Source organism: Dendropsophus ebraccatus, chromosome 2, assembly GCF_027789765.1.
Source record: "Dendropsophus ebraccatus isolate aDenEbr1 chromosome 2, aDenEbr1.pat, whole genome shotgun sequence".
Classification (NCBI taxonomy): Eukaryota; Metazoa; Chordata; class Amphibia; order Anura; family Hylidae; genus Dendropsophus; species Dendropsophus ebraccatus.
The window spans coordinates 215,724,432-215,743,752 of NC_091455.1; the positions used below are offsets into that span (position 1 = coordinate 215,724,432).

At 49.8% G+C, this 19,321-nt stretch overlaps 1 protein-coding gene across 1 annotated transcript; it reads right to left on the bottom strand.

Annotated features, from left to right (window-relative positions):
• Positions 1-1,648: 1,648 nt before the first annotated feature.
• Positions 1,649-19,222, bottom strand: OLAH (oleoyl-ACP hydrolase). The gene is made up of 7 exons (XM_069960654.1): positions 19,092-19,222; positions 17,830-17,960; positions 9,075-9,213; positions 7,062-7,161; positions 6,581-6,750; positions 5,383-5,465; positions 1,649-2,331 (listed from the first exon to the last, which is right to left on the bottom strand). Exons 2-7 carry the CDS (start codon positions 17,957-17,959, stop codon positions 2,189-2,191), a joined length of 765 nt encoding a protein of 254 aa, XP_069816755.1. The 5' UTR covers position 17,960; positions 19,092-19,222; the 3' UTR covers positions 1,649-2,188.
• Positions 19,223-19,321: the final 99 nt, after the last annotated feature.

Here is a 19,321-nt window from a genome sequence, read left to right on the forward strand (position 1 = left end):
GATGTGTGAACAGCGGCTTGGTGTCTGCACCGATCAGGAGAGCGCTCCAGTATCACTGCTGTCTCAGGACCTTTTTAAAGGGGTAGTGCGGCGCTCAGCAATTATTCACAGACTAACACACATTACAGTTATACAACTTTGTAATGTATGTTATGTCTGTGAATCGCCCCCTTCCCCGTGTCCCACCACCCCCACCCGTGTACCCGGAAGTGTGGTGCATTATACATACCTGATCCGTCGCACCCGTCCTCCATCTTGTGCCAAGACGCCATCTTCTGGAGGCCGGCCGAAACCCCCCCCCCCCCCTCTGCCGTGCCATGACTGTGCTCAGCTGCGATTGGCTGAGCAGCTGATGACGCTGCAGAGGGTGGCCGATACTAGGGACAGTCGGAGGTGTTCGGCCGGCCGCCCGAAGATGACGTCATTGTCTGAAGATCGGAGACGGGGGTCGACACGGATCAGGTATGTATAATGCACCACACTTCTGGGTACCCGGGTGGGGGTGGTGGGAACACGGGGAAGGGGGCCATTCAGACATAACATACATTACAAAGTTGTATAACTGTAATGTGTTATTCTGTGAATAATTGCTGAGTGCCGCACTAACCCCTTAAAGAGAGATTCCAGCAAAAATAAAAAAAATAATTTCAAATAAACTGCTGTCAAAGTGACAGAGATTTGTAATTTACTTCTATGTAAAAGTCTCCAGTCTTCCAGTACTTATCAGCTGCTGTATATCCTGCAGGAAGTGGTGTATTCTCTCCAGTCTGACACAGTGCTCTCTGCTGCCACCTCTGTCCATGTCAGGAACTGTCCAGAGCAGGAGAGGTTTTCTATGGGGATTTGCTGCTGCTCTGGATAGTTCCTGACATGGACAGAGGTGGCAGCAGAGAGCACTGTGTCAGACTGGAGAGAAAACACCACTTCCTGCAGGACATACAGCAGCTGATAAGTACTGGAAGACTGGAGATTTTTAAATAGATGTAAATTACAAACCTATAAAACTTTCTGTCACCAGTTGATTTGAAAGAAAAAGATTTTTACCGGCACATCCCTTTGAAACCATCTTTTCACTTATTGAAGCCACAGAGTCGTGTAATGCAGGCACCACTGGTCTCTATGCAATAATCGTGTCTCTCCCGGCTCGTTCTCCTGATTGGTCACGGTCTGAACACTTAAACACCATCTGATAAAAACTTTTGACATGTCAATTTTTATTTTTTAGGTAACAGGTGGGCTTCAAGGGAAATATGTAGTTTAACAAAAAAACCTTTTCATTCATAAACAAAGAATACTAATAAAAGTAATAAAAGGAACGCTGTACAGACTTTTTTTTTTTCACCAAAACACAATCACTGTATTGTTAACATGAAGATAGAATAATTTGCATAAAACCGACCTCAATTAGCGCCAACCAATATAACAGCAATGTTTCCATTGGTGAAGGTTAAAGGGGTATTCACCCCCCACTATAACATGGCCTCCGCCTCTGGCAGAGTATCTTCCACATTTTACTCCCTATGGGTGGGTTCACATTGAGGAATTTTCGCGGATAAACTCCGCAGAATTCTGCCGGCTGTATGTGTTCATGGACGCGCACCTATTCGCCGCCTCCATAGACACCATTCTATGGGCCGGCTGATTCCGCATTCTGACATGTCAATTCTTTCGGCAGAATCAGCCGGCCCATAGAATGGTGTCTATGGAGGCGGCGAAAAGGTGCACGTCCATGAACGCATACAGCTGGCGGAATTCTGCTGAGTTTATCCGCGAGAATTTTCCCAATGTGAACCCACCCTATGACTGTAATGGGAACGGCGTGACTGGTGCTGCACCCGGAGCCGCGCAGCTTCCATTGACGTCTAATTGTAGGACGGACGGCTTGGGGCCCAGGCAGCCATGTTGAAGTGAGATGCGAAAAACCCTTTAAATTAAAATCTCAATCAAGATTGATCAAGCAAAAAAAGCGCCACCCCTGTCCTCAGGTTGTGTGAGGTATTACAATGCAGCTCCATTCACTTCAATAGAGCTGAGCTGTAATACCGTACCCAACCTAAGGAGAGGAGAGGCGCTGTATCTGGAAGAAAGCAGCCATGTATTCTCTAAGCCTGGACAACCCCTTTAAGAAGTGCGCACAAATCTATGGCACATCAGGAGATCATTTTCATTGGATTTACCAGTCGTTGCTTTAAAAATAATCAATTTCTGCTGCTTCCAAATACTTTGATATATAGGTCACCAGCGTCTTCTCGTTTTTGGGGTCCTTTAGGTAGAAATGCCCCCCAGGTAACATGTGCGTATTGAAGTCTCCGCTCGTCAGCTCCTTCCAGGCTGTGAACACAATAAATCAGCTTAAAGGGAAAGTGTCACCTAAATTTACTGATTAGAGTCAGACACTAAAACTTCTACTTTTATTCTAATGTTTCTTTTTACTGAATGTCACTTTTTTTATTTCACTTTTTGCATATTCTTTTAGGGGCGGCCATCTTGCCTTAGCTGTTCCTAACAGCATTTAGTGACATGCTTTACAGCCTGGCTCATGGACATAGATGACAATAGACAGGCTCTGTCCCCTTGGGATGAATGTGAGACATTACTGAGCGCGCTCTGTGACCTGTGAAGAGGTCATTCCACAGGGAGCTGCTATTGTCTCCTCTATCTACTGGTGTCAGATGACGCTGCAATGCTGTACAGGTCACTTTACTGCAGCCTCCTCTTATCACCACAGACACAACAGGAAGTCTCAGCTTAGTATTAGCCCCAGTGATCAGAATGAGAACTGCAAGATATCAGGATTATTATATAATATAGATAGAAAAATTGAAAATTAGAAAAAATGTCACTGAAAATTCTTTAACCCTTAGAGGACCCGGCCAATTTCAATTTTTGCATTTTCGTTTTTTCCTCCTCGTGTATATAAGGCCATAGCACTTGCATTTTTCCACCTAGAAACCCAGATGAGCCCTTATTTTTTGCGTCACTAATTGTACTTTGCAATGACAGGCTGAATTTTTGCATAAAGTACACTGAATTTTTTCCTGGTTTCGCAAAGTGTGGTGAAATTGAAAAAAAACCAAACACATTTCTTTTATTTGGGGGGTATTTGTTATTACGCCATTCGCCCTGGGGTAAAATTAACAAATATATGTCACTTAAAATCGCTCCCTTCCCAGGCTTTTATCGCTTTTATCCTTTGGTCTATGGGGCTGTGTCAGGTGTGTCAGGGTCAGTTTTTGCGCCATGATGTGTTCTTTCTATCGGTACTTTGATTGCGCAAATACGACTTCTTGATCGCTTTTTATTACAATTTTTCTGGATTTGATGCGAGCAAAAATGCGCAATTTTGCACTTTGGGAATTTTTTGCGCTGACGCCGTTTACCGTGCGAGATCAGGAATGTGATTAATTAATAGTTCGGGCGATTACGCACGCGGCGATAGCAAACATGTTTATTTATTTATTTGTTTATTTTTATTTATAACCTGGGAAAAGGGGGGTGATTCAGACTTTTATTAGGGGAGGGGGCTTTTTACTAATAACAATACTTTTATTTTTACTTTTACACATATACTAGAAGCCCCCTGGGGTTAGGGTTATTCCCCCCCCTGGGGTTAGGGTTATTCCCCCCCTGGGGTTAGGGTTATTCCCCCCCTGGGGTTAGGGTTATTCCCCCCCTGGGGTTAGGGTTATTCCCCCCCTGGGGTTAGGGTTATTCCCCCCCTGGGGTTAGGGTTATTCCCCCCCTGGGGTTAGGGTTATTCCCCCCCTGGGGTTAGGGTTATTCCCCCCCTGGGGTTAGGGTTATTCCCCCCCTGGGGTTAGGGTTATTCCCCCCCTGGGGTTAGGGTTATTCCCCCCCTGGGGTTAGGGTTATTCCCCCCCTGGGGTTAGGGTTATTCCCCCCCTGGGGTTAGGGTTATTCCCCCCCTGGGGTTAGGGTTATTCCCCCCCTGGGGTTAGGGTTATTCCCCCCCTGGGGTTGGGGTTATTCCCCCCCTGGGGTTGGGGTTATTCCCCCTGGGGTTAGGGTTATTCCCCCCCTGGGGTTAGGGTTATTCCCCCAGGGGGACTTCTAGTATATACACTTTGATCTCTCATTGAGATCTTTGCTGTATACTTATACAGCAAAGATCAATGAGATCGGCACTTGTTTGCTTTCGGCTGCTGCAGCCGAAAACAAACGAGTGCCGAGCCGGGGACGGCGCCATCTTGGAGCAGGCGCCATCTTGGAGCAGTCCCCGGCCGTCAGCAGGTACAGAGATCGCTCCTCCGGGACAGGAGCGATCTCCCCCACTAGACACCAGGGAAGTGCTGCAGCCGGTAATCGGAGGCAGCTGTCATCTTTGACAGCTGCCTCCAATTACCTGATTAGCGGGCACGGCGATCACACCGTGCCCGCTAATAGCCGCGATCCCGGGCTACATGCGGTAACCAGGATCGCGGCAATTCAGAGCACGGCCCCACTCTGAGCGCGGGGAGGCGGCCCTAGACGTACGGGTACGTCCAGGGTCGCCTAAGGGTTAAAAATCTGTTTAACATAAAAACATTATTTATACAATAAGTCATTTTCTGATGACACTGTCCCTTTAAAGGGGTACTCCAGTGAAAATCTTTTTCCAGTGTCAAAAAGTTGTACAGACTTGTAATTTACATCTATATAAAAATCTCCAGTCTTTCAGTACTTATCAGCTGCTGTGTGTCCTGCAGGAAGTGGTGTATTCTCTCCAGTCTGACACAGTGCTCTCTGCTGCCACCTCTGTCCATGTCAGGAACTATCCGGAGCAGGAGAGGTTTTCTATGGGGATTTGCTGCTGCTCTGGACAGTTCCTGACATGGACAGAGGTGGCAGGAGAGAGCACTGTGTCAGACTGGAGAGAATACACCACTTCCTGTGGGACATACAGCAGCTGATAAGTACTGGAAGTAAATTACAAATCTGTATAACTTTCTGACACCAGGTGATTTGAATGAAAAATATTTTCACTGAAGAATCACTTTAATAGAACAGCCATTTGAAGCGGCTATACCAGATAAGAAAAGATGTGGTTTTTGTTTTTCTCCCACTTCCTAAGCTCGGTCACATCTGATATATCAGGTATTTACTTGAATGTAACTAAACTGCAATACCAGATGTGGCCATGGTCTAGAGTGGCGCTATTCTAGATTGATACAACCTAGCCATGGAGACCTAGTAAATAACTACAGTCTCTGCTTGTTTACACGCATAGGGCAGATCAGCTGGGGACAGACAGATCGGAGTATTATTTATAATGTGTAACCATGGAGACACACAGGTCTGCCCCGGGGCTGTATACACAAAACGCTGAAGATTTTTTGGAACGGTTAGAAAGGTTCGCATAGTCAACAAGACATGGAAACTTACCGGCCAGGTCATGAGGAAGATCTCCTGTCCCATCGAAACACGTCAGCCCACATGACAGGGGAGGGGACGCCGGCTTCTCATAGCTGAGAAAAAAAGAATTTCATAGCTGAGAAATCGGATTAGTCGTGTTGTAAAGTGATAGCGTCTCCCCAGTTTTCCTGTGCGCTGTTATTGGCTCCATCAGTTACACCCAGTGCCATTAAGGCGGAGCTTAGCCAATAACAGCGCACAGGAAAACTGGGGAGACAGAATGACTTTAGGCTTCTATACATGGTCTAACATTAGAGGGCAGCGACCTATAGGAGGTGCTAAAGAGTCTTCTTCCCTCGTACAGTCAAAGGTCTTAGCGGAAGTCATAATTTTCTCATGACCATCCAGTCATATGACGACTAATACAAACACAGGAAGAAGTCATCGTAGCAATACAGGAACTTCAGTAATCTTTAGTTTCAGCCATGATATATTTGTCAATTTAAAGGGGTACTCCACTCAAACATAACCCATATAGAGACTAACAATTCTTTCCATACTGGTTATTATCTATTCAGTCCCCTTCCCCCAGTTCTCAGCTGCTGCTTTCTACTGAAGACATAAAAATCTGTGTGTGAGCTTTTCTCTCTGTCTCCCCCTCCTCCCCCTCCCTTCTGAGACGGCTGATGTAAACAAGTCCCTGGCAGGCTGCATCTGCAACATTGTGGCTTCTATGTAATGCTGGTGCTGGAAGGGATAATCATAGTGAGGTCATTGGCAACTTGACCTCAGAATAACCCTCCCAGCATTACAAAGAAGTTACAATGTTGCAGATATAGCCTGCCAGGGACTTGTTTACATCAGCTGTCTCAGAAGGGAGGGGGAGAAAGAGAGAAAAGCTCACACACAGATTTTTGTATCTTCAGCAGAAAGCAGCAGCTGAGAACTTGGGGAAGGAGACTGAAAAGATAATAACAAGCATGGAAGGAATTGTTAGTCTCACCATGGGCAGCGACATATCAGAAGTTATGTTTGAGTGGAATACACCTTTAAAATGAGTCCTCCATGATTGAGCAAAGCAGATCTGCAGTGGAAAGCAAAGAGACTGACGTGAGTGCAGGACCAGACTACACACAGGGTTTGTTTGTAGTCTGTAACCATGGAGATGCATATGTTTATATAATATAAAGAATATAACTAAATCCTGGCAGAGACGGTAAGAACTCACACAGCATTTTCGACGACTCGCAGGTCGGCCTTCAGGGGAGGTAGGAAGAGCTTTATAGCGTCGGGGTTCTCCAGAATCCCGCTGGGCGTCCCCCCCGCCGCGGACATCCACTTCAGAAATTCTTCATCGCTCAGCTCTGATCTTCTCACCGATGAGGAGCGGGATTTGGACTAAAAGGAGCAAAAATAGTTTTTCATTTCTGTAAAGATCCCGAACCTCAAAAAACTTTGCATATTTTTCCCAGGGATCATTGCCCCTCTCCTCAATGAGAACCAGCACCCCCAGAACTCATATGCCATGGTGGGGGATGGGAGCAGGAGGGACGTCAGATATTGTACAGCAGCTCCAGGGTGACCGTGTCTCCACCACGTCTACAAGGAGGACAATGGGGATGCGGACAGGTGTCTCTGTACATATGTGACGGCCCGTTCATTATAGAGAGGAGAGATCTGCCGGGTGTGAACTGGACCCTAGGACTCACATGAGGGGCGGACGCTCCAGACACAAACAGGTGCACCGGCTCCACCCCATGTTTCTCCTTCAGTCTCACTGCAGTAGCAAAGCTGGTGAAGGCCCCAAAGCTGTAAGGAAAGGAACGAGACGCCGTGTAAATGTCACACACAATGTCTCCTCCCCCCTCCCTTCTGAGACAGCTGATGTAAACAAGTCCCTGGCAGGCTGTATCTGCAACATTGTAGCTTCTTTGTAATGCCGTGAGGGTTATTCTGAGGTAAAGTTGCTGATGAACTCACTGAGATTATCACTTCCCGCATTACAAAGATGCTACAATGTTGCAGATACAGCCTGCCAGGGACTTGTTTACATCAGGTGTCTCAGAAGGGAGGGGGGGGGAGACAGAAAGAAAGGCTCACACACAGATATATGTGTCTTCAGCAGAAAGCAGTAGCTGAGAACTGTGGGAAGGAGACTGAATAGATAATAACAAGTATGGAAGGAATTGTTAGTCTCACCATGGGCAGCAACATATCAGAAGTTATACGACAAGGAGAGAAAGGAGCGGCTGCACATCACACCTATGGCTGATACTAATGCCGCTCGGCCTATTTTAAAAACCAACGCCAATAATTTGATCAAGCCATATTGCCCCGTGTACCACGTGCCGGTCTCCTGGTTCACATGGGTCCCTACGCTAACTCCACACCGTGTCGGTCAGCGACCGCCAACCCCGCAAAGCGTGCACAGGCAGGGAAGGGCGGCCATGGAATGGTCCTGCAACCCCAATGTCACAGGACCAGACCCAAAGTGCCCCCTCAATACCCGTGCTCGCTTTGCGGGGTTGGCGGTCGCTGACCGACATGGTGTGGAGTTGGCGTAGGGCCCCGTGTGAACCAGGAGACCGGCACGTGGTCCACGGGGCTATTATGGTTTGATCAAATTATATACCGACATCCTGGCCTTGGTTTTTAAAATAGGCCGAGCGGCATTAGTATCAGCCATAGGTGTGATGTGCAGCCGCTCCTTTCGCTCCATGCCGCATATCAAAAGTTATGTTTGAGCGGAATACCCCTTTAGGGGGCGTTCACACGTACAGGATCTACAGCAGATTTGATGGCGCAGATTCAAAGCAAACCAAATCAGTGCCATCAAATCTGCTGCAGATCCTGTACGTGTGAACACACCCTTAAAGGGGTTCTCCAGGCTTAGATAATCATGGCTGTTTTCTTCCAGATACAGCGCCTCTCCTGTCCTCAGGTTAGATGCGGTATTACAGCTCAGATGCACTGAAGTGAATGGGGACAAACTATAATACAAACTGAGGATAGTAGCTGTACATAGTAGCATACAATGATTGACAGCTGCCTGTGTACACCCCATGATAAGGGAGGCTGTCAATCACTGTGGGTGGGCGGGGCAGGACTCTTACTGCCTCTCTAGGAGTCCTGACAGGATTCATTCTGCTATAAACACAGAATCCGCATGAACCCCTTCATGACCACGCTCATCCTCTCCCCTCCATGACCGCGCTCATCCTCTCCCCTCCATGTCCGCGCTCATCCTCCCCCTCCATGACCGCGCTCATCCTCCCCCTCCATGACCGCGCTCATCCTCTCCCCTCCATGACCACGCTCATCTTCTCCCTCCATGACCACGCTCATCCTCTCCCCTCCATGACCGCGCTCATCCTCCCCCTCCATGACCACGCTCATCCTCTCCCCTTCATGACCGCGCTCATCCTCTCCCCTCCATGACCGCGCTCATCCTCCCCCTCCATGACCGCGCTCATCCTCTCCCCTTCATGACCGCGCTCATCCTCTCCCCTCCATGACCGCGCTCATCCTCCCCCTCCATGACCGCGCTCATCCTCTCCCCTCCATGACCGCGCTCATCCTCTCCCCTCCATGACCGCGCTCATCCTCTCCCCTCCATGACCGCGCTCATCCTCCCCCTCCATCGCTATGACCACAATCCGCACACTTTCCCCGTATACACCGGACAGCTCCTTCTCCTTTAAGATGATATAAGAAATCTTCACCTGTGGCCGAAGAAGGCGAAGCGTTTCTCCTGCAGCTGCGGTAACAAGATGGCGGTGATTTCATCCACTATCTGCTCCATGCTCTGCGGCATCGTCTCTGACATCCGGGACTCCCGCCCTGGAAGCCGGATGGAGCTGACTGGAGAAACAAGGAGAGGCACATGTCTATGGAATCCTGACATGGACAGAGGTGGCAGCAGAGAGCACTGTGTCAGACTGGAGAGAATACACCCCTTCCTGCAGGACATGCAGCAGCTGATAAGTACTGGAAGACTGGAGATGAACATGCAGACAGATATTAGGAGGATATGGTCATTTATTAGGGGGTCCCCAGAGAAGGAGAAAGCGCTGGCACTGAATGGAATCCAGGTATTACAATCTGCTGCAGGCTGATCTGTATACACTGGATATATAACCTGCTGCAGGCTGATCTGTATACGCTGGATATATAACCTGCTGCAGGCTGATCTGTATACACTGGATATATATAACCTGCTGCGGGCTGATCTGTATACACTGGATATATATAACCTGCTGCAGGCTGATCTGTATACACTGGATATATAACCTGCTGCAGGCTGATCTGTATACACTGGATATATAACCTGCTGCAGGCTGATCTGTATACACTGGATATATAACCTGCTGCGGGCTGATCTGTATACACTGAATATATATAACCTGCTGCGGGCTGATCTGTATACACTGGATATATAACCTGCTGCAGGCTGATCTGTATACACTGGATATATAACCTGCTGCAGACTGATCTGTATACACTGGATATATATAACCTGCTGCGGACTGATCTGTATACACTGGATATATATAACCTGCTGCGGGCTGATCTGTATACACTGGATATATAACCTGCTGCGGGCTGATCTGTATACACTGGATATATAACCTGCTGCGGGCTGATCTGTATACACTGGATATATAACCTGCTGCAGGCTGATCTGTATACACTGGATATATAACCTGCTGCAGGCTGATCTGTATACACTGGATATATAACCTGCTGCAGGCTGATCTGTATACACTGGATATATATAACCTGCTGCGGGCTGATCTGTATACACTGGATATATATAACCTGCTGCGGGCTGATCTGTATACACTGGATATATATAACCTGCTGCAGGCTGATCTGTATACACTGGATATATAACCTGCTGCAGGCTGATCTGTATACACTGGATATATAACCTGCTGCAGGCTGATCTGTATACACTGGATATATAACCTGCTGCAGACTGATCTGTATACACTGGATATATAACCTGCTGCAGGCTGATCTGTATACACTGGATATATAACCTGCTGCAGGCTGATCTGTATACACTGGATATATAACCTGCTGCAGGCTGATCTGTATACACTGGATATATATAACCTGCTGCAGGCTGATCTGTATACACTGGATATATAACCTGCTGCAGGCTGATCTGTATACACTGGATATATATAACCTGCTGCGGGCTGATCTGTATACACTGGATATATAACCTGCTGCAGGCTGATCTGTATACACTGGATATATAACCTGCTGCAGGCTGATCTGTATACACTGGATATATAACCTGCTGCAGGCTGATCTGTATACACTGGATATATAACCTGCTGCAGGCTGATCTGTATACACTGGATATATAACCTGCTGCAGGCTGATCTGTATACACTGGATATATATAACCTGCAGCAGGCTGATCTGTATACACTGGATATATAACCTGCTGCAGACTGATCTGTATACACTGGATATATATAACCTGCTGCGGACTGATCTGTATACACTGGATATATATAACCTGCTGCGGGCTGATCTGTATACACTGGATATATAACCTGCTGCGGGCTGATCTGTATACACTGGATATATAACCTGCTGCGGGCTGATCTGTATACACTGGATATATAACCTGCTGCAGGCTGATCTGTATACACTGGATATATAACCTGCTGCAGGCTGATCTGTATACACTGGATATATAACCTGCTGCAGGCTGATCTGTATACACTGGATATATAACCTGCTGCGGGCTGATCTGTATACACTGCGGATTCCTTACACTGGGATACAGAGGGATTCTTCTCTGCGGAGGAGGATGGGATGTGACCAGCACATGAATGCGGAGCCCATTGTCCTCTATGCTAATGCCGGACCAGGAGCCCCAGTCATCTGTTCTGTCACCAGCATGAGCGACCTCGCCAGCTATTCTACCCCCATAAATGCCATCAGGGGGCACCGGCCATTTGTGGATGAAGATATAAATTATTCTTATATGTAATAGGATAAACTTATTTGGTCTTCAGGATGACCAGTGCCGCCCAGTAATGACCCTGTACTGATCCTGAGTTACATCCTGTATTATACTCCAGAGCTGCACTCACTATTCTGCTGGTGGGGTCACTGTGTACATTACATTACTGATCCTGAGTTACATCCTGTATTATAACCCCAGAGCTGCACTCACTATTCTGCTGGTGGGGTCACTGTGTACATACATTACATTACTGATCCTGAGTTACATCCTGTATTATACCCCAGGGCTGCACTCACTATTCTGCTGGTGGGGTCACTGTGTACATACATTACTGATCCTGAGTTGGTATTGCAGTGTATATCCATTAATGTAAATGGGGCTGAGCTGCAATACCACACACAACCTGTGCAGGGCGGTATTCCCAGCTGCTGCTGCCCTAGACACTACACCTGCAGACCCTCCATCTTCACTCACCAATCAGCATCAGGGTTTTCTAGTTTCTGATCATCATATTGATATCTGATCAGTCTTACCACCATATTAACACCCCCCCCCCCCCACCTCCACCTCATCAAAGAGTCAAAAATTTACTGGCAAGTCTGAACGAGAGGTGGGAGACTATAAAAACAGAAAAAAAGTTGTTTCCTTCCCCCTGTACCCTGGTGCTGCCCCCCATGTACCCTGGTGCTGCCCCCCATGTACCCTGGTGCTGCCCCCCATGTACCCTGGTGCTGCCCCCCTAGCTGACTGGTGCTGCCCCCCCTGTACCCTGGTGCTGCCCCCCCTGTACCCTGGTGCTGCCCCCCTAGCTGACTGGTGCTGCCCCCCCTGTACCCTGGTGCTGCCCCCCCTGTACCCTGGTGCTGCCCCCCTAGCTGACTGGTGCTGCCCCCCTGCTCCCTGGTGCTGCCCCCCCTGTACCCTGGTGCTGCCCCCCTAGCTGACTGGTGCTGCCCCCCCTGCTCCCTGGTGCTGCCCCCCCTGTACCCTGGTACTGCCCCCATGTACCCTGGTGCTGCCCCCCTGCTCCCTGGTGCTGCCCCCCCTTGTACCCAGGTACTGCCCCCCCCTGTACCCTGGTACTGCCCCCATATACCCTGGTGCTGTCCCCCATGTACCCTGGTGCTGCCCCCCATGTACCCTGGTGCTGCCCCCCAGCTGACTGGTGCTGCCCCCCTAGCTGACTGGTGCTGCCCCCCTAGCTCCCTGGTGCTGCCCCCCAGCTGACTGGTGCCCCCCCCTGCTCCCTGGTGCTGCCCCCCTGCTCCCTGGAGCTGCCCCCCCCCCTGCTCCCTGGTGCTGCCCCCCCTGTACCCTGGTGCTGCCCCCCCCCTGTACCCTGGTACTGCCCCCCCCTGCTCCCTGGTTCTGCCCCCCCTGTACCCTGGTGCTGCCCCCCCCCCTGCTCCCTGGTGCTGCCCCCCTGCTCCCTGGAGCTGCCCCCCCCCCCTGCTCCCTGGTGCTGCCCCCCCCCTGTACCCTGGTACTGCCCCCCCCCCCCGCTCCCTGGCGCTGCCCCCCCTGTACCCTGGTGCTGCCCCCCCCTGCTCCTGCCCCCATGTACCCTGGTGCTGCCCCCCCCCTGCTCCCTGGTGCTGCCCCCCCTGCTCCCTGGTGCTGCCCCCCCCCCTGCTCCCTGGTGCTGCCCCCCCCCCCTGCTCCCTGGTGCTGCCCCCCCCCCTGCTCCCTGGTGCTGCCCCCCTGCTCCCTGGAGCTGCCCCCCTGTACCCTGGTGCTGCCCCCCCCTGTACCCTGGTGCTGCCCCCCCCTGTACCCTGGTGCTGCCCCCCCCCCCCCTGCTCCCTGGTGCTGCCCCCCCCCTGCTCCCTGGTGCTGCCCCCCTGCTCCCTGGAGCTGCCCCCCCCCTGCTCCCTGGTGCTGCCCCCCCCTGTACCCTGGTACTGCCCCCCCCTGCTCCCTGGTGCTGCCCCCCCTGTACCCTGGTGCTGCCCCCCCCCCTGCTCCTGCCCCCATGTACCCTGGTGCTGCCCCCCTAGCTAACTGGTGCTGCCCACCGTTCCCTGGTGCTGCCCCCCCCTGCTCCCTGGTGCTGCCCCCCCCTGCTCCCTGGTGCTGCCCCCCTGCTCCCTGGAGCTGCCCCCCCCTGCTCCCTGGTGCTGCCCCCCTGCTCCCTGGTGCTGCCCCCCCTGTACCCTGGTGCTGCCCCCCCCCTGCTCCCTGGTGCTGCCCCCCTGCTCCCTGGAGCTGCCCCCCCCCTGCTCCCTGGTGCTGCCCCCCCTGTACCCTGGTGCTGCCCCCCCCCGTACCCTGGTACTGCCCCCCCCCCTGTTCCCTGGTGCTGCCCCCCCTGTACCCTGGTGCTGCCCCCCCCCTGCTCCTGCCCCCATGTACCCTGGTGCTGCCCCCCCGTTCCCTGGTGCAGCCCCCCCCTGTACCCTGGTGCTGCTCCCCCCTGCTCCATGGTGCTGCCCCCCCCCTGTACCCTGGTACTGCCCCCATGTACCCTGGTGCTGCCCCCCGTGTACCCTGGTGCTGCCCCCCCTAGCTAACTGGTGCTGCCCCCCTGTTCCCTGGTGCTGCCCCCCCCTGTACCCTGGTACTGCCCCCCCTGTACCCTGGTGCTGCCCCCCCCCCTTTACCCTGGTACTGCCCCCATGTACCCTGGTGCTGCCCCCCATGTACCCTGGTGCTGCCCCCCCCCTGCTCCCTGGTGCTGGCCCCCCTGTACCCTGGTGCTGCCCCCCCTGTACCCTGGTGCTGCCCCCCCTGTACCCTGGTGCTGCCCCCCCTGTACCCTGGTGCTGCCCCCCCTGTACCCTGGTGCTGCCCCCCTTGCTCCCTGGTGCTGCCCCCCAGCTGACTGGTGCTGCCCCCCTTGCTCCCTGGTGCTGCCCCCCACCTGACTGGTGCTGCCCCCCTTTACCCTGGTGCTGCCCCCCCTTTACCCTGGTACTGCCCCCATGTACCCTGGTGCTGCCCCCCTAGCTGACTGGTGCTGCCCCCCCTTGCTACCTGGTGCTGCCCCCCTGCTCCCTGGTGCTGCCCCCCCCCCCGCTCCCTGGTGATGCCCCCCTGCACCCTGGCGATGCCCCCCCTGCACCCTGGTGTTGCGCCTAGGGAGGCCAGTATATAGTATATATGGAGGCCAGTATACAGTATATAGGGGCTGAATGATTAGTATATAGTATATATGGAGGCCAGTATATAGTATATAGGGGCTGAATGATGAGTATATAGTATAGAGGGGCTGACTGATGAGTATACAGCTCCATATTACCAACTATACATATTATTGGTCTGCATAGCGGGGTCTACAGCACTGTACTCTGACCCAGGAAGTCTCTCGCACCTTCCAAATCATAGCAGATCCACTTCAGGCTGGGGCTTACATCAGGGGACAGGACTGTGGGGGTCATATTTCCATAGCTGTAACCCATCTCCCGGACAGAGAGCGCTGCATGTATGTGCCCACATCTGTCCTGCTCCTTCCTTCATGCTCCCTGCAGTCTCTGTCCGCCCTTGTGTTTCCCATCCTCTCCATCCCTGCTATAATCTGCCTGCACTTACACTCAGCTAAACACACTCAGCTATACACATTGCTGCTATAATCTGCCTGCACTCACACCCAGCTATACACACTGCTGCTGTAATCTGCCTGCACTCACACTCAGCTATACACATGGCTGCTATAATCTGCCTGCACTTACACTCAGCTAAACACACAAAGCTATACACATTGCTGCTATAATCTGCCTGCACTCACACCCAGCTATACACACTGCTGCTATAATCTGCCTGCACTTACACTCAGCTAAACACACTCAGCTATACACATTGCTGCTATAATCTGCCTGCACTCACACTCAGCTATACACACTGCTGCTATAATCTGCCTGCACTTACACTCAGCTAAACACACTACTGCTATAATCTGCCTGCACTCACACTCAGCTATACACACTGCTGCTATAATCTGCCTGCACTCACACCCAGCTATACACACGGCTGCTATAATCTGCCTGCACTCACACCCAGCAATACACACTGCTGCTATAATCTGCCTGCACTTACACTCAGCTAAACACACTACTGCTATAATCTGCCTGCACTCACACTCAGCTATACACACTGCTGCTATAATCTGCCTGCACTCACACCCAGCTATACACACTGCTGCTATAATCTGCCTGCACTCACACCCAGCTATACACACTGCTGCTATAATCTGCCTGCACTCACACTCAGCTATACACACTGCTGCTATAATCTGCCTGCACTCACACTCAGCTATACACACTGCTGCTATAATCTGCCTGCACTCACACTCAGCTATACACACTGCTGCTATAATGTGCCTGCACTCACACTCAGCTATACACACTGCTGCTATAACGTGCCTGCACTCACACCCAGCTATACACTGCTGCTATAATGTGCCTGCACTCACAATCAGCTATACACACTGCTGCTATAATGTGCCTGCACTCACAATCAGCTGTACACACTACTACTCTATAGAGAAGTTTCTGTCTCTGTCCTCCAGCACAGCTCTGTGATTCTTTGATTGGTCCATGCTGAGCACACACCCTTCCCAATTGCTGTCATGTGACCACACAGACCTCTCACAGCAGCCCTGCTTCTCTAATCTAGCCTGTTTTACTAAACTACTTCATTATGGGGATCTGCAACTCCATCCTGTATCTACAAGCTGCTGCTGCTGTGTTATCAGGGTTATGCAGTTACAATACATTATATACCACATGCTGATTGCTATACTGTACAGTAACTTATATATCACATATCCAGCTGCTGCTGTGTTATCAGGGTTATACAGTTACTATACATTATATACCACATGCTGATTGCTATACTGTACAGTAACTTATATATCACATATCCAGCTGCTGCTGTGTTATCAGGGTTATACAGTTACTATACATTATATATCACATGCTGCTATACTGTACAGTAACTTATATATCACATATCCAGCTGCTGCTGTGTTATCAGGGTTATACAGTTACTATACATTATATATCACATGCTGCTATACTGTACAGTAACTTATATATCACATATCCAGCTGCTGTGTTATCAGGGTTATACAGTTACTATACATTATACACCACATGCTGATTGCTATACTGTACAGTAACTTATATATCACATATCCAGCTGCTGCTGTGTTATCAGGGTTATACAGTTACTATACATTATATATCACATGCTGCTATACTGTACAGTAACTTATATATCACATATCCAGCTGCTGTGTTATCAGGGTTATACAGTTACTATACATTATATATCACATGCTGCTATACTGTACAGTAACTTATATATCACATCCAGCTGCTGTGTTATCAGGGTTATACAGTTACTATACATTATCCACCACATGCTGCTATACTGTACAGTAACTTATATATCACATATCCAGCTGCTGCTGTGTTATCAGGGTTATACAGTTACTATACATTATACACCACATGCTGCTATACTGTACAGTAACTTATATATCACATATCCAGCTGCTGTGTTATCAGGGTTATACAGTTACTATACATTATACACCACATGCTGCTATACTGTACAGTAACTTATATATCACATATCCAGCTGCTGCTGTGTTATCAGGGTTATACAGTTACTATACATTATACACCACATGCTGCTATACTGTACAGTAACTTATATATCACATATCCAGCTGCTGCTGTGTTATCAGGGTTATACAGTTACTATACATTATACACCACATGCTGCTATACTGTACAGTAACTTATATATCACATATCCAGCTGCTGTGTTATCAGGGTTATACAGTTACTATACATTATACACCACATGCTGCTATACTGTACAGTAACTTATGATATCAGAGATTCAGCTGCTTCTCATTGGTTCATCTCTTCTACATGTTGTTCAGAATAATAATCAGTATATTTGGGGTGTTGAACCAATTGTCTGCAGATCAGTGATTTCTTATGGGAAAATTTACTTTGGTTTAAGAGTGATTTGGATTACAAGCGCTGTCCCGGAACGAATTATGCTTGTAATCCTACACACCAGATTAACAGGAAAGAGGAGGAATTACAATCCAGCCATATAAGCACAGAGCCACCTGCTGGTTATCATCATATTACACAGTCAGCAGTAGAATAGTGAGTGCAGCTCTGGAGTATAATACAGGATGTAACTCAGGATCAGTAATGTATGTACACAGTGACCCCACCAGCAGAATAGTGAGTGCAGCTCTGGAGTATAATACAGGATGTAACTCAGGATCAGTAATGTATATACAGTGACCCGACCAGCAGAATAGTGAGTGCAGCTCTGGGGTATAATACAGGATGTAACTCAGGATCAGTAATGTATATACAGTGACCCCACCAGCAGAATAGTGAGTGCAGCTCTGGGGTATAATACAGGATGTAACTCAGGATCAGTAATGTATATACAGTGACTCGGCTACATTTATTCTAGGTGATAAATGCTCCAATAATGTAGAACTCTGCAGGACAAACCTTCAATGGACTCGTCAAACAATCGCCCCCATTGTGCATAGAACAGCGATCCTCCTCCGGCCCAGGGGAAGCAGATTAGTCGGGTTGCAGCGTTCGGCTGTTTGTAGAAGCAGTTCACCAGCTTATCCATCCTACAGAGACATAAGGACAGAGAATGGAGCTGGGGATCAGTGATGACGCTGCCCCCTCTGTGATCACAGGCCGGGGGTCACACTGCAGCTTTAGGGGTACAGTCCACGCTGCAGCAGTGCAACATGGGAACCCAGGTGTATGACCACTATATATATATATATATATATATATATATATATATATATATATACTGACTGCACAGATACAGCAGCAGTATACAGACAGAGCTGCGGGGAGGGGCCTCATAGGTAATTATGTCATCCTATAGGTCACAGGAAGTCAGCTGACCCAGGACAGACCGCTTGCTGGGAGGCTGGTGGTCACATGACCCAGCTAGTAATGAAGCCTATAGATGAAGCTGAGCTGGACTGAAACAGATGGTGCTGTGGGAATAGTGATGGCGAGTGTGCAGTATATGAGCAGAGCCATAGGCCACACAGTGACAACCATAGCCCCACTAGTAACAAGACAACTTCCATCTTAAAGGGATTGTTCACCATCTTTTTTTTCTTACTTTCAAATCAACTAGTGCCAGAAAGTTATACAGATTTGTAATTTACTTCTTTTAAAAACTCTCCCATCTTCCAGTACTTATCAGCTGCTGTATGTCCTGCAGGAAGTGGTGTACTCTCTCCAGTCTTCCAGTACTTATCAGCTGCTGTATGTCCTGCAGGAAGTGGTGTCACAGTCAGACACAGTGCTCTCTGCTGCCACCTCTGTCCATGTTAGGAACTGTCCAGAGCAGGAGAGGTTTTCTATGGCGATTTGCTGCTGCTCTGGACAGTTCCTGACATGGACAGAGGTGGCAGCAGAGAGCACTGCGTCAGACTGGAGAGAATACACCACTTCCTGCAGGACATACAGCAGCTGATAAGTACTGGAAGACTGGAGAGAGTACACCACTTCCTGCAGGACATACAGCAGCTGATAAGTACTGGAAGACTGGAGATTTTTATATAGAAGTCATTACAAATCTCTGGCATATTTTAGGACCGTCTGACTTACTGCACCCTGTAGCGCCATCTTCAGGCTTTGCATAGTGTGAAGTAGAAGCCATGAGGCATTGGTGGCAGCTGCAGAGTAACCCACACACATAGCACAGCTATATATATACATAATAACCTCCCCACCTGCTGGGTGGCTCCGTGGAGTGGGTGCACGGTGCCCCGGGGTGTCTCTGCCCATGCAGCAGAGCGCCAACCTGCAGGACTAGAACGACTGGCTCCTCTTCAGGGTGGCACAATCATTTCCCAGGACTTTGCCCTCTTCAAAGATGGCCGCCAGTGCTCATTGCTGTGATTGGTCGACGGCAGTGTTTATAATCACATGAGCCAATGGTAACTCGTGACCAAGCTCACCC